Here is a 16,571-nt window from a genome sequence, read left to right as displayed (position 1 = left end):
GAAAATTAGTTTCGAATCCATCCTGTTCATGCAAAGCTCTAGTCTCGGGGTTACTTTAATTACTTCAGGAGGAAAGTTAATTTGCCTAATACCTAATTAGGGATTATCGGCTCCCGTCATCGATGCCTAGAAATATTTATTAGTTCTAGAAATTAGTATAATATTTTGCTAGTATTTCCATGGATAATAAATTACTCATTTTTTGACATAAGTTATGGAATTCTCACATTTCACCTAACTGGGAAATTTTTTGCATTCTTTAGAATTGCTTGCGGATATTAGATATACCCCGAAATCTTTGCATGCTGAATAAGCAAACTTAAAAAATCGGATACGGTAAAATTATTATTTCTAAACTCTGGCATTTATTCGATGCCAGTATTAGTGTTATTTAAATACTTTTGCCACAGCAATTTAAAGGTAGCGCCTTATTGTTATTTTTTAAAAGATGGATGCACAGCTTAACTGAAGATTCTATTATTGTCTTTCCCCTTTTTTCAAATGGTTTAAATTTTGAAATATTTACTATATTTTGATTGGAAAAGATGTACTAGAGTTTATATTATTCTTACATAGCATCTTTTTATACTTTATTTTTTTAAAATAGAGATGTAACAATATGGCAAAGTATACTGTTTTGTATACAAAAATAATATAAATGAAAAATTTAAAATAGCCGTTTCTATGAATTTTACATGACATATATATTCTGATCTAAAAGGGGTGTAATATTTACACGATCTTCCAATGTAATTTCGTTTATATTATCTCTTTCTCCTATATGATAAATATTTTAGATCAGTTCTATATTGAACTTCAAAATTATTTATTTAAATTTCAAAATTGGATTAGTTAATAAATATCACATAAGTTAAATCTGGTGGAGTGTTACTAACTCGCTACAAAACAGAGTGCATTATTTTAAAAATTCCTATTCACAACATTCTGCTTTAATACTAAGAACTTGTTTATTTAAATTTTATTTATTTTCCTTCTTATTTCCATGCATAAATTTTCCGAAAACGAATATGCTTATTTTAACATTTTGATAATTCCATGTTAAATCAACCAACGATTTGACCGATCTTTTAAATGAACAAATTTGGTGCGTTATGTAAATCAAAATTTTAAAGTTCTACGTTTAATGTATCTGGAGTTATTGGCTCATAAAGTCTAATACATGTGCGATCTCGGATTTAAAAAGCTCAAATTACTCGTTAAATATTGATCCAAATGTATAAATTATATATCATCTTATAGCCCTTAATATTTACTTTAAGAAAATATAAAAAAACTCAGTATCAATATATTTTGGTAACACATAAATGAGTTATTTTAAGCTAGCCTTACTTAATGACAATGAAGACTCATTAAGAAATGACCCTAAAATAGGGATTTTATATTATAAATAATCATATTATATTTTATTCGAACAAAAAGACATTAGAATAATATGACGATATAAATGTGAGTATAATAATTATATACAAAAAAGGATTTAAAAAAAGGTTAGATTAGTTCCTTGGGAAGGAGGCCTCCCATATAACTGATGTAATTGGATTCATTCATCAATGGCGATGGAAAGTATTTGCTTAAAGTAAAATCCTTCCTTGGATCATCTGTAATTTTACGGATATATGAACCGTTGACTTAATATTGTAAACACCTATTACAATTTTCTGAGACTATTATATGTGTGCATCTGATACTTGTTAGAGCTGCTATTGTCTATCATTTGGACGTTATTGTTAAAAATAATTTTTAAAACGAAAACAACGTTTATTAGAAATTTTTTTAAAAAACTTTCTTTTTGAGCTTCTTTAATTTTTTGGATATCAATTTCTATGAGGATAAGGCCTAAAATATATATTTTTAAAATCTGGGCCTAACTAGGCGCGAAAATTGAAAAGCTTGATTTTGGGCTGGATCAAGCTTAATAAATATATACCTTTGTAAGTCTGGTATATTTAATCGTATTTAATATTACATAATTATATATCAAAAAATATAATCTGAAAAGATTTACTTACAAGATAATGAAAAATGAAATATTTTTTAAATTCTTATTTCATTCATTCTAATTCTTAAATATATTGGTAATAAACTTATATAGTGAGTTTCATCGTCTAAAAGTGGGATTATTTCAAAAAACTTAATTTAAACTTATATAGTGAGTTTCATCGTCTCAAAGTGGGATTATTTCAAAAAACTTAATTATATTTTACTGAAATGCATCTACATATTTTTTTTACAATATTATTTATATTTTCATAAAGTAAATTTTAAGGGCAACAAAATGATATATAAATGTTACATTTATACTAAATATTTATCAAATAATTTATATTTCAGAACCGAATCGCAGTTGTAGTGGATATTGATAACCAATAATTGATCCTTTTGAGCTGGAGTTTTTAAATTTTTATTTATATAAATTCAATGTATATTACCAAATGTTATATTCGTTTTCAAATATGGTGTCAAGAAGAATCAAGTTTTTCAGTCGATATTCAATAAGAATGACCAATTTATAACCCAAGTTCAAGTATGTAAGAGTTTGAAATGAAAGGGTAAAAGATGAAAACTTATTTTTACCCATGCTTTTAATTTATTTAGATTTATATTATTTTTGTATTTTATAATATATTGTTTTTAATCTTACATGAATTCCATTCATGAAAGTATACAATATTCCAAATTTTTATAAAATTGAATTTTTATAAGTCTAGCTTTGCATAAATGAATGAATAATTTAATTTAAAATGGGATTTTTAAGGAGATATGAGGTAATTAAACTGAAAGAATACAATTTTTAAAAGTTTATGGTTAAGTTGAACCACTCACTTATTTTTTTTATATATTTTATGGCTGGGGAAGAATACTAATTCGGATCTTCTGTTCATCAACATTTATAAATTATATATTCCATTGCAAATTAACAAAATAATTGATGTCTGACTTCCTCAAATTGTATATTGATGGAACATAAGTAAATGTTAACTAAAATTATATTTTTAGCAGTCCCTTTATGGACTTTCATGCTAAACATCGATTTTTTACAAAATCTGCAAATTTTAAGCATTGCAAATTTTTAGCAGTCCCTTTCAGAGTCTATGATATGGACTTTCATGCTAAACATCGATTTTTTTTACAAAATCTGCAAATTTTAAGCATTGAAAATTTTTAGCAGTCCCTTTCAGAGTCTATGATATGGACCTTCATGCAAAACATCGATTTTTTTTACAAAAACTGCAAATTTTAAGCATTGCAAATATCTTTGAATATATTATAATTACACTTATGCGCCGAGATATAATTCGGCTATGAGATGATGATTTATTTTTTTTATCGGTGGCTGTCAGCGCGCGGAATTTGCCGTTATAAATTTTAATTTATATTTTTTATAAGTAAATCTTAGATCAAAGGTGTTTTATAGGCACTCAACTGTGTGTTATCCTAATTGATATGAATGATATTAAGAATTTTATGCATCATTTGTCAAGATAATTATAAAATTAATCTAATAATTATCTAACAATAATATATCTGAAAATATTTTCAACGGGTAGGGTTGAGAAACAATTTTTTTTTTAAAGTTACGATAAGATGATCTATATACAAAATTACAGATATTTAAAATAAACAGAAGGATTTTTTTCATAGTATAAATAAACTTTATATTTTTGGAAATAGTTCAATCAGTTTTAAGTTCAACTTTAAAAAGATGTATCTTCCTAAAAAAATGTTAAATGTGAAAAATTAATTTGTTTTGGAAGCTCGCAAATAAATTGCCTTATGAAAGGTTGCTAGACTCGAAGGGTTAAAAAGTTCTTTTTTCGAATTATTAATATATAAAAATCGTATCACCCTTGTAGTAATCTTCATTTATCAAAAATAATTCCTTAAACAATTTTTAGATAGAATTAACATAAAAATTTTCTTTCTTATTTTGTATCTAAAATTTATCTTAAATAATGTATGCATAAATTAATCATTTTAGATTTCACAGTTTAATTCAATATTGGAAATATAAATTAATGATTGAATTTGTCATCTAATTAGATATATCTAGATTATATACTAATTATACTTTTAAAATATGTTTTATACGCAAAGTCATGATTCTATCAAAAATCTTGATAAACAATCCATTCTTAAAGGTAAGAAACCTGTGTCTCTGTCATCTATATCCGATTCAAAAAGGGCAGAAAAATCATATAAAGTTAAATCTACCAAAATTATGAAAAAAGACTTTAAGACTTCTCAGAAGTCCAGGTCAAGAAGTAGATCATCTCGTTCTAGCATATCCTCGTTTAGGTCCGATGAAGAATTTGAAAGGTACTATTATAAGGATAGATATGAAAAGGGCTCACCAAGACATCACAAAAGCCAGCAGAGACCTAAATATTTAGAAAATTATAGTTATAGAAGACCCGATCATTCCAGCTTCCAAGATAGGCACCCACCCAGATATGACTCTTATTTAGATAAGGGTTCCCCTAATAGATCTTATTATAATCGACACCAATACCAAGATGAAATGATGGAAGAGGACCAAAGAGGTCAAAAACCCATGTACAGCATTTCTTTTTACAATAACGTTCTGGTACCTGCTATGGCTTTAGCTGTCGCTAAACGAGAGGAGAAACGAGCTTCTGCCGTTGCTCCCCCTACAAATTTGATTACACTATCACCAGTAGTGCCTGCGCGCCACTCATCCACTCGACCTCATCTAACTTACATATCTCCGCATCAACCCGATGCCAGCGCTATTGGTGTTGTTAGACGAAAAGCTCCTCTGCTTCCCAATCCCACATCTATACCCCCTCATTTAGTCCAAAATATGGATAATAAATCTGTACCTATCGAGGCATCATCCCCAAGAGAATTTATTGACCAGGGGCCATATGATACTTATCCGATGGAACAATCCCTTAATAGGCCGGCTTTCGATTACTCCAAGAAATATTTTACCAACGAAAAATTACCTTTCGTGCGATATAAGCAAAAGTATAATTACGGCTACGCGAAATATCGGGGTGGTTATCAGCATAGGGATGAACGCGATATAGTTGCACCTGATAATTTCAAAAATGAATACACGTTGAATGAGAATCAAATGGTTTGTTTAATAATATGAATATTTGTTTATTAATAAATGTGCACTGCAACGACTATATCTTGCCAAATTTATAATGTAAGTCTTTTTTGATTCCATTGCTAATTGTCGTAAATTCTGAATTTAAAATATTGATTTCACTAATCTTTGATAAGTATCTTTTTAAAATATTTTTGTTCATCTTAGAGAGCGCACGCTTTCAAAGAAACAATACTCAGTGTTAGAAGCGTAAGGAATTTATTTTATAAGGACCTTAAGAAAACTCCCGCTAACTAAATGAGAAGACGGTTGTCTACTTTAAATGATGTTGGCATCAAGACAAACATTACTATCTCGCGATACTGTTCATTTTTTATAATATCGTAGGAATGGGACTTTTAGTTATCGATTAAATTTAAGATCTACTCTGATTAAGGTTGCCACGCCTTTCCCTCTATCAGCGGTAGTCTCCCGCAATTTTTTAGCCAACACGCAGAGATCTCCCTTCCACAATTGGAAATCTCACGCATTAAAATTATCAGCATATTAACGTTTTTACTTTATATATAATAATTTTGAAAAACAGTTGGAAAATAAAGATCACTTGTCTTTGTATGAAATTAATATATTTTTTATAAATAAGGATGTTATTTTATAAAAAAATTTCTCCTTTGTTATATTAAAGTATTAACTTTTATATTATAAATAAAATAACTCCACTACTAAGAAGAAGAAATTATAAACTAATAATAAAATATTACATATTTGGAAAAATATTATAACGATACTAAATTTGTTATAGGAATAAATAGGGAGGGGGGGGCAAAAATAATTTTACTTTTTAAATTTATCTCTCAAAAAAAAATCATGGTCAAATATTTACCACAATTTGAAAATTTGACCTAGCATGGATTGAAGCAGGCGACTATCTTTTCCTTTTTTATATATAATAAAATTATCCAAAGTTTTATATAGTTATTTCTCTGAAATCATTCCCATATCTAAGGTTGTAAGATTTTATATGCTCATTAAGAACGAGTATAACAAGTAACTCTTCTTAAATTTATCTTTGAAGCATAATAACTTATCAGACGATACTCGAATTGGCCATAGAATCTTGCCAACCTATCGATATAATAAAATGAAACCTGACTACGGTGGTATAAACGATAATCGTAAAAGACAAAGGATATCTACGGCAACTAGGTTACATCAACAAATAAATCACAACGATGAAAACGACCTTGGTAAAATATTAACTAATTTCTAAGATATTATTTGTAATTAATCACACTATAATTACAAATAAAAATATTGTAAAAATTCAAAGCGGGTACGATAAATGTTTTATTATTAAATTAAGCTTGTTAACAATTTATTATATAAAACATTTAGTGTTTGGAATCGGGTCTTTAAGAACTGGTACTATAACCTTTTATAATTTTTAACGAACCAAAACATTTATTTACTGGAACCGGTTGTAACAAGGGTACAATTAAATTCAAATACATTGTTCAAAATTGTGTGATTTATTTTAATGGGTTTATTAACTGTTTATTATTTTTGATTTTTTTTCATAGCTTATTAACAGCATTCCTAGACCAGATCCCGGAATGAAATTTTTAAATCTAACTTTTTGGTCCATGTTTTAAATTCTAATTTTATATAAAAAAATATTTCTAATTAGGTGGTGGCCTGAGTAAAATATTATTTTTAATTTATTTATCGAATGGACTAAATTAATTTTCTAAATATTCACTGTTCAAGACTTTGCAGTGGTAACAATCCAAGGTTATTTTAAAAAAATATATATTTGGTTACTTTAACAATATTACTAGGTAAAACAGACGATTATCACAATCGAAAAATAAGGTCATCTGCTATTAGACTACTTGCACGAATAAATGAATAAGTAGGCTAGTTGAACGAAATGACGAACTATTTTGATAAAATAGACGATGTTAACAATCGAAATAAACGGTCCTCTGCTACTAGGCGAACGAATAAACAAATCCGATCACTTTAAAGCAGAAGAAATTCACAAGCAAAATTGACTAATGCATATTTCCAAACCGACGACCAATCGTGTTCACCGATTTAGAAAATCGTCTGACTATATGTCACTCGAGAGAGTAAAGAATAAGGGATAAAATAACAGAAACCATAGTGTTGTGATGATTTAATGAAACATATTGACGATTAAATTAAAACCCATCCATATGAAAATATTTTGTTTCCAATAATAATTCAAATATAGACAAAGCATTATTGAAAATTCTTTTATTCCTCCTTGTGTTATTTTAATTATTTTTGCAAACAAAATATTTTTATATGGATGGGTTTTAATCACAACTGTATTTTATTATTACAATTTTATAAATATATTTTCTTTATCGTCTTCTATCGTGGAATATGTAAAAAATATATTACAGTGAAAGGTTAAATGATATATGAAATTATTATAAATATGTTTTTTATGTAAAATTATTCATTTACATATAAATATAATTTTAAAAAAATGCAAGTGCGCCTTAACATAGATTAATGTTTAAAATAAAAATATAATAAGATATTTTGTTTTAATCTACTAGAAAATATCCCCCCGTTCACTGTAATAGATATCTTACATATTCCACGATAGAAGACTATCCCTTATGTCCTTCACTCTCGAGTGGCATATCGGCAGACGATTTTCTTATTCTTTGAACACGATTGGTCATCGCTTTAGTATCACGCATTCGTCAAATTGTTTTGTGAATTTCTTCGGTATTATATCGGGTTTATTTATTAGTTCAGGTAGCCTAGTAGCAGAGGACCGTTTATCGATTGTTAACATCGTCTATAAATAGTTTTCGTCATTTCGTGCGAGTAGCCTAGCAGTAGAATACCTTCTTTTTCGACTGTGAATATCATCGATTTTACCAAAGTCGTTTTTTATTAGATATTCATTTATTCATGCAGGTAATCTAGTAGCAGACTACTTTCTTTTGCGATTGTGATTATCGTTTGTTTTACTTAGTAATATTGTTAAAGTAACCAATTATATATTTTTTAAAAGTAACCTTGGATTGTTACTATTGCAAAGTCTTGAACAGTGAACATTTAAAAAATAAATTTAGTCCATTCGATAAATAAATTGAAAATAACATTTTACTCAGGAGACACCTAATTAGAAGTATATTTTTACATAAAATTAGAATTTGGAAATCAAGGACACATCACATCGAAAACAAATTATGGACCTGCTAATGGCCAACAATACCTTCACAGTTAAAAAAATAAGTGAAAATTTGCCTTGGTTCACCGAAAAATATTGAAACCATAAGGAAATATATCAAAAATCTCTGATGATACAAAAAAAAAAGCTGGCAAAGAACCGGATCGCAGGAATACACAGGGAGCTATCGATATTCGGCAGGCTTGTTTTACACAACGAAAATCCCTATTTTATCAGCCTTTTTTTTCCATTAAATTTTCTTTATCACACTTTCTATATGGATTTCATGGATATGGGGGAGGGGGGGGGGTGTAGAAATGTTGAACTTTGTATTCTAATAGTAACTAACTATGAAAATATGTACTATCTCTTATTTTTAGTTTTGTTAAATAACTAACCTAATATTTTAACCAAAAATATTCATCTATGAACAAAATCTCCAGACTTCCATAATATTTTTGGCTAAAATATTAAGCTGGTGGTTTTTAAAAAATCAAGCCGTTTAACAACATTTATTTTACATATTCTCTTTATTTTTAATATGGAAAATAAATTTCAGATAAGCCCCATGATTTGGATATAGGCTTAATCACAAAACCTCATGAACACCTAAAATTATTGGTAACTGAAAACCAGAGCCCAGCGTTAGATTTTTTTAATGAGAATCCATTAGTAGAATTACCACCATCTAAATGGAAAGATTTGGATCAAATAGATTTGAAAGAGGAATTGCCAAATATATTAGATTTACCTATCGAAAAAATTGATAATAGCGTTAGCATAAGAACAAAGCATGAACGTGAAGAACAAAAGAATAACAAACATTCGGACTCAAAAGATCATCACCATAAAAAATCCTCCGGCAAGGTGAAGAAAAACAAAAAAAAGAGAAGTAAAGTAGTAAATGAAGATGGTAATCAAAAACATATTAAAGAGGAAAGAAATCTAAATAAAATTGAGACGGAAAATAAAGACGGCAAGCAAAATAAAAAGGCTCACAAAAAGGGGGATAAGGATAAAGAAAAATCGAAGAAGAAAAAATCAGATAAACAAAGGCATTGTAAAGAAACTAGTGGTAAGAAACATAAAAACAAGAAAGCTAAAAAGCGTAAAGACAAAGATCGAGAACACAAACGGAAAAAAATATCCAAAGATTTAAACTTAAATGTAAAAATTTAATAATGATTTTCGTTACAAATTATTTTATTTATTATAAATATGATATATGATTTGTGCAAGATAATATATTTTTAGTAATAAAATATTAGATTTATTTGTGCACCGACTCGTAATCATAATATATACTTGCGCCTACAATTTTAATGTTTATATTATATTGTGTTGTAATTTCTATCCATAACTTGTAGTTTAAATTCACGATAAAATTGATTATAAAAATAAATTGAATATTGGTATTAGATTTTCACAAGACTCTGATCTTTTTTCCTCTTTAAATTAATAAAAATATATGGTTATGGTTAAAGAGAATTACCAATAAAATTTTGAGAGTGTAGCATAGGCGTAGCCAGGATTTTCTTAAGGGGGGGATTAATAAATTTCTCGGGGTTTCGCCTTCAGATTCTATTTTGGGCGGGGCTTCGGCCCGCTTTTGCCCGGCATTCGGCGGGTTTCCTTAGTCTATATATTTATAAAATATTTTTACAAGATAGGAAGTTAATTTTATTAAACAAAAATTATATTAAATATTCGAAATTGGTTAATTGATTATATCAAAAAAGAAGTGGAACAAATAGGAAATATATTCTTATTAGTTTATATAAAATATAATAAATTGCATATATATACATTAAAATAAAAACGTGGTAATAATTTATAATTTTAGATCTAATTTTCTTTTAGAATTTAATTAATTAATTGTTCCAGAATTAACTGTTAATTCTCGGAGAATATTTATGAGCGATAAGCCATTTAATCTATTTTGCGAGGTGTATTTCGCAAATATGTTTTTAGCCTTCGTAAATTCGAGAAAGTTCTTTTATTAGTACAGTCGTAATAGGGAGGCATGCTAAAATTTGAAATAATTATATAATATTTGTAAAGTTTATTAATATGTGTTTTCAAACATTGAGTGCACTTAGTGCATTCTCAGGCTTAATGTTCATTCTTTTTAAGCTTGCATACCAATATTTAAATTCAAATTACTTCCAATTATGTCCCTACTATATCTTGCAAATAAAACATATATAAATAGTGAATTTTATCTCTAATCTCATCCAAGATGCTCACTGATGGATCAGAGGATAACAAAATTAAAAGTTATTGGGCAACAGTTTATGATTCAATAAGCGTTCACTAATTTGAGTTAATAATGTATTCATTGGTGGTATAAAAGTTGAAATTCTGTAATACTCCTCAAATGATTATGCGGAAATATTATTCTTATGTACTTGTCTTGATACAATTCTTGGAATTTTTATTATCATATTATATGAATGCACCTTTTTTTGAACCATGTTAAAAATCTTGCTAAATTCACAATCAGCATATTTCTTATTTGTAAAATAGCATGGTAAAGTTCCTAAATTAATTATATACATATTTTTAAAATATAAGAAAATTTAATCAGATTGCAAATTTTGTGCTTTTGAATGTATTATCTATAAGGTAGTTTTGATCAATAAATTATATGCATATCTTTCATCAACATTAACTTAAAAAAATATAAATATAATGTTAAAATACACTACCTATTGGGAATATCTGAATGATAGGATCATATTTCTAAACACTTTTGTTTCATCGTTAAGAAGCAAAGCATCTTAAACGCCCATCCCATGGGAAATAAGAGAACTTGATTATGGAAGAGGTTGGCTATGTTAATTTTACTTGTATTTAGCATTGTGTGAACCTAGAAATAAACATGATTGAATAAAATAAAAAATATCAGTACAAATACAAACACTTATCAATAAAACTAGTTATTTATATCCAACTTAGAAAAGAATCAATAATCCATTCCATATTCAATATCCATCGTACCCACTTAGGATTTACATCGAGAAATAATAAAGAAGATTGATATTGAGCTAAAATTTTAAAAGTTATAATTTATATGTTTAAATCAATGTAACAATATTTTGTCCTTGTAGAAAATTAAATATTAATAGATATATTTATTAACTATTCCAACTAACATTCGTATTACCTAAACGCTACTCCTCAAAGCTCAAGGAACACCTCAGATTTTAAAGCAGATTATTCACATTTTATATAAGTAAATCCAATCCAAAATCTTCAAGATCAATATATATATTTTTCCTATCACACAATAATGATAACTTTATAAATTTAATTCAACCTCTATTAATTTTCCCATTTTTAATAAAATAATAATAATATAGCAATTAAAAATTTGATGGATGAAGTTAACCTTGCACATATTTTACTACAATGAAAAAAAACCACTAATAATTTAGAGATTTGAATCATATGAAGATAATGATGGTCATAACTTAAAAAAATTACCATGAATCAATTTCAGAATTTATAACTATCCCTGAATTCATAGTCAAGAGCGATTGCGATTTCGCCGCGATATCGCAGCGACCGATCAGCTGGATCGATCGCAGCGATTTTCATTATAGTGCAGTGAAAAGCGTTATAATTCAAAATGTCCATCCTCAAATTATTATCTTTTTACAGAATGATCTTGAAGAGGAGAAGATTAAACCCTCTTAATATTAATAAAACAAAAGAGGGCGAATTTTATATCCTCTTTCCCAAACTATTAAAAAATTAAGCAAAATTTTTCAACTACATGAGAATGACCAAAGTAATTTTATTCTATTTTATCTATAATTCATTTTAATTTAGGAAACCTTTTATTATATACTCAAACATGTAAAACCTTTATTACATACCAAATGTACCAATTTTATAAAACATCCTATAAGTGTTGAAGAAAAGCTTATGGTTTGTTTAAGCTAAAAATAAAGCAATTTATTATTTAAATATATTTTTTATTTAGGTATTTAGCAACAGGCTGTAGGTATCCTACTTTGGCCTATTCTTTCAAAATGGGCATATCTACAGTCCAGAAAATTGTTAGAACAACTTGCCAAGCTATATGGCAAACGTTAGTAAGCAAGCATATGCCACCACCTACTCTCTCTGATTTTGAGAGAATAGCAAAGGTATAATATAGTTTATATTATATTTATGTATATTATCATTTAAAAGGAGTTTGAGATAAAGTGGAATCTACCTAACTGTATAGGTAGTATTGATGAACATTGCAGAATTAGGAAACCACCTCATTCTGGCAGTGGGTTTTACAATTATAAACACTTTTTCTCTGTGGTTTTACAAGGTTTGTGAATTTGTTTTTTATTTATGCTAATTAAATATTTCCATATTAATTAAACATTGTAATGGAAACTTGATAATTACAAAAATATAATTTTTGAAATTTTTTTAAATTTAAATATTGTAAAAACAAGGAATTGTGGAGGCTAATGGGAAATTCATAACTGTCGATGTTGGAAGTTATGAGAGTGAGTCTGATGGAGGTGTTTTTGCTAATTCAAAAATATTTAAAAGGATAGAAAAGGGAGATATACAATTACCTCCTTCTAAAAGATTGCCAAATTCCAGCCTCCTTTTCCCACATTTTTTTGTGGCGGATGACGCTTACCCTTTGAAGTCCTATATTTTAAAGCCTTATAAGGGTATAGTATATATTGGCTTAATTAAATCATATTTATATAATATATTGGTTCCATGTCAAATCAGCGAAACTTTTATCTCAAAACACTTTTTCGCGAAACTTTTATCGCGAATGGATTTTATAGCGAAACTTTTATCGTGAATCCATAATATCGAATAATATTCCGCGAATGCAATATCGTGAAACAAATATCGCAAATTTTTTATAGCGAAACCTTTATCGTGAAACCTTTATAGCGAATACATTACCGCGAATACAATATGCGAATTTTTTATAGCGAAACCTTTAATGCGAATACCGTGAAACTTTTATAACGAATCAATGATCGCTAATATTTTATAACCAAACCTTTATCGCGAAACATTTGAGGCGAATACATTACCGCGAATCAATAATCGCGAAAATTTTATAGCGAAGTTATTATCGCGAAAATTTTATAGCGAAGTTATTATCGCGAAACCCAAATCGCGAAGACAATGTAGCGACAATTATTTCGTGAAACATATATCGCGAAGATATTATAGAGAATTTAATATCGCGATAATTGCTAATAATGACTAATTTATTTTTGAATCATTTTTTTATAATTATATTATTTGAATAATATTTTTTTAATTCACATAGATTGTAATTTTCTTTTAACCTTAAAAAATTTATATAATGATTAATAAACTTAGATCTGGTTTATGAAATTTGTTATTGAAATACATTTTTTTCGCTATCCTATTTCCTTCGAAGTTCTTATTTTATAATAATCGCGCACAAGGAACTCAGTTTTATCAATATATTAATCATTGAGTTTATTAGTTAAATCTTGATATTTACTGGCGAAATTGATATCTGGGTAGCATTCCTATTTATTGTCTGATGACTTAATATTTATAAATTTATCAATCAATTTTGGCCAGGGTTAGCAAGTCTGTCAATTAACCAGTCAAATGACTAGATTTTGACGGGTCAATTGAATGGGGGAATATTTGACCTGGTCAAATGGTCAAATATTCTATAAGATCTGTGATAATTTCACATAAGGCAGGTAAAGAGAAACCCAAAAAATATACTTTAAAATCTTTATTTCATTTATTTTTTAATTTTATAAAAATTACTACTGAAGATATTTACAATTTTTACAGCTATATATATATATTATTATTTTAATACTATTTACATATTAACATTTACGAAAATTAAGATAATTTAAAAGGTCATTAAATAAATTCAAAAGAAAAGATTTTTACAAAAAGGTCATTAATTACAAAGTAAAAAATATGCAAATTATATATTACTTTTTTTTATGTCTTCTTTCCTCAGTTTCTTATCTTCACTTCCAGTCATTTGTTTCTCAATTGCTCCATTAACATCATGAAACATCGTTGTTGCACATCATTGTTGAAACGTCGTTGGTTGAACATCATTGTTGAAACGTCGTTGGTTGAACATTGCTTGTTGATTTGCTGTTTGTATTGATCATCCCATTTCTCTTTCAAAATTTTATATAAATATTTTTTACAAAATTTTATTTATTTATAACAATCATTTTCTATGTCGTAAGACATATTCTCACTTTTGAACTTTACTTTGAATTTTTGAACTTGAACTTGACGTTGAATTTTTCGAATCTTGAACTTGACTTTGAATTTTTCGAATTTTGAACTTGAACTTTTTCACTTTTTCCCCCTAAAAAATTTTTTCATTTGTTTATAGTAGAATTTTCATATCTTTATCGTCTAATCATTTGCTTAAATATCATCCTCCCATTAGCTTGTTCATCTCGTTATTTATTATCATTTTTATCAATGTTTGTAAATATATATTATGATCAATCTCAAATAAAATAATTTTGGAATAATGATAATGGAATAATGATAATGGAATAATGATAATGGAATAATGATAATGGAATAATGATAATGGAATAATGATAATGGAATAATGATAATGGAATAATGATAATGGAATAATGATAATGGAATAATGATAATGGAATAATGATAATGGAATAATGATAATGGAATAATGATAATGGAATAATGATAATGGAATAATGATAATAGAATAATGATAATGGAATAATGATAATGGAATAAATAATTTATCAGAATCATTCATAAGAATAAGAATCATAATTTGGAACTGTTTCATTTTATATTATAATTTTTTATTTATTATTTAATTAATAAATTATTTTTATTTTTAAATTTTCTCCTTTATTTTTCAATTTAAACACTTTTTCTATATCATAATTACTCTTCAACTTGTTCTTTATAACAAAATTTCTCTTTCCAGTTCCATTTTCAACATACGATCTCCATATCGTACTCTTAATCTCTCTTTCAACATCACGATATTTAATCACCTTTGTTTTAATTTTCTTTTCCAAAGTTTTTTTAAATTTTTTATTAATTATAAAATTTTATATTTTATTATTTTCTTCAATTTTTATTTCATTATTGTTTTTAATAACTATTATTTCTTCAATTGTTATCAAAGATTTATTTCTTCTAATTTATAAGAATTTATTTCTTTTTTAACATTTGGTATTAATTTACATAATTCAATTTTATTCAAGTTTTTATTATTATGATATTTATAATTATAATTTTCATGTTTTTTATTGTAATATGTATCTTCATAATTTTTACTATCTACTTTTCTATTTTCCTCGATTATATTTACAATTTTATTAAGTAAGTTCCCAAAAACTTTTATCCACGTCCTTCCCAGAATTGCAATTTTGTCATTTTGGACTACATACGCATCTAAATTTTGAGTTTTGTCTTCATATCTCACTTTTATTTTAACGATTCCTAGCACCTCTATTCTTCTCCCATCATAGCCATTCAGATTCGTATCCGATTTATTTAAGACTTTAATTCCTCTAGCAATATTAATCGGCAATATCGAAAATCGTGACCCGGTGTTGATCTGCATGACTATTGGTAAATCATTAAGGTATATCGTAACTTTTTAATCATCATTTGCCTTGTCATCATCATCCATTCTATTTACGTCAAATCTGTTTTTGTATGACTGATTATTGTTCTGATTATTATTGTATCTAGGTATGTATCTCGATTCGTTCTGATGTCTATAATATCTATAATTATTTTCATTATATTTGTAATTATCATTATTATTATATCTATAGTTATCGTAGTTATAATTATTTTTATTGTTAAATCTTGTAAAATTATTATACGGTCCTGGCCCATTATATCCCCTATCATTATCATAAACTCTAGGATTATAATTGTTTCGATATCTTGGTTCATAATTATTTCTATGTCTCCAAAATTATTCCCATAATTATTATATTTCGGTTTCCACTGATATCTGTGTACGTGCGACTTCATCCCTTTATCGTGCTCATCGTATTTCATCATCCTTAAAAATTTTTTTACTAAATAATCTTCTAATTAATCTATGAATTTTGTTTTATCATTATTGTCTTATATAGGTTTATTCATATTTTAAATATTTCATCATTAAAATTTTTTTATATTTTTATTCAATTTTATATTTTAATCATCTCTTACGTGTTTTTAGAATAATATTAACATCATTTTCCA

The 16,571-nt window shown here is 26.9% G+C and overlaps 1 protein-coding gene and 1 long non-coding RNA gene across 3 annotated transcripts in view; one reads left to right on the top strand and one right to left on the bottom strand.

Annotated features, from left to right (window-relative positions):
- The window catches only part of LOC135926110 (E3 ubiquitin-protein ligase RBBP6-like), a 49,275-nt gene extending 39,718 nt beyond the window's left edge, over positions 1–9,557 (top strand). The window contains exons 14-16 of the mRNA XM_065461802.1: positions 4,117–5,122; positions 6,174–6,345; positions 8,875–9,557. Of these exons, the coding sequence (XP_065317874.1) occupies positions 4,117–5,122; positions 6,174–6,345; positions 8,875–9,494 (1,798 nt within the window). The 3' untranslated portion in view covers positions 9,495–9,557. The remainder of the gene's footprint in view (positions 1–4,116; positions 5,123–6,173; positions 6,346–8,874) is intronic.
- Positions 9,558–9,813: 256 nt separating this feature from the next.
- On the bottom strand, positions 9,814–14,738 carry LOC135926111 (uncharacterized). Of its 2 annotated transcripts, none has more exons than XR_010571783.1 (3): positions 14,289–14,738; positions 11,024–11,184; positions 9,814–9,947 (listed from the first exon to the last, which is right to left on the bottom strand). It is a non-coding gene; the product is annotated as an uncharacterized LOC135926111 (long non-coding RNA). The 2 variants fall into 2 exon arrangements; XR_010571784.1 differs by lacking the exons at positions 11,024–11,184; positions 14,289–14,738 and adding exons at positions 10,207–10,341; positions 10,400–10,956.
- Positions 14,739–16,571: the final 1,833 nt, after the last annotated feature.

Source organism: Gordionus sp. m RMFG-2023, chromosome 3 (assembly GCF_954871325.1).
Source record: "Gordionus sp. m RMFG-2023 chromosome 3, tfGorSpeb1-WG-v2, whole genome shotgun sequence".
In the NCBI taxonomy this organism is placed as follows: Eukaryota; Metazoa; Nematomorpha; class Gordioida; order Chordodea; family Parachordodidae; genus Gordionus; species Gordionus sp. m RMFG-2023.
Note: the sequence above shows the minus strand (reverse complement) of the source record. Positions and strands in the feature narration are given on the sequence as shown.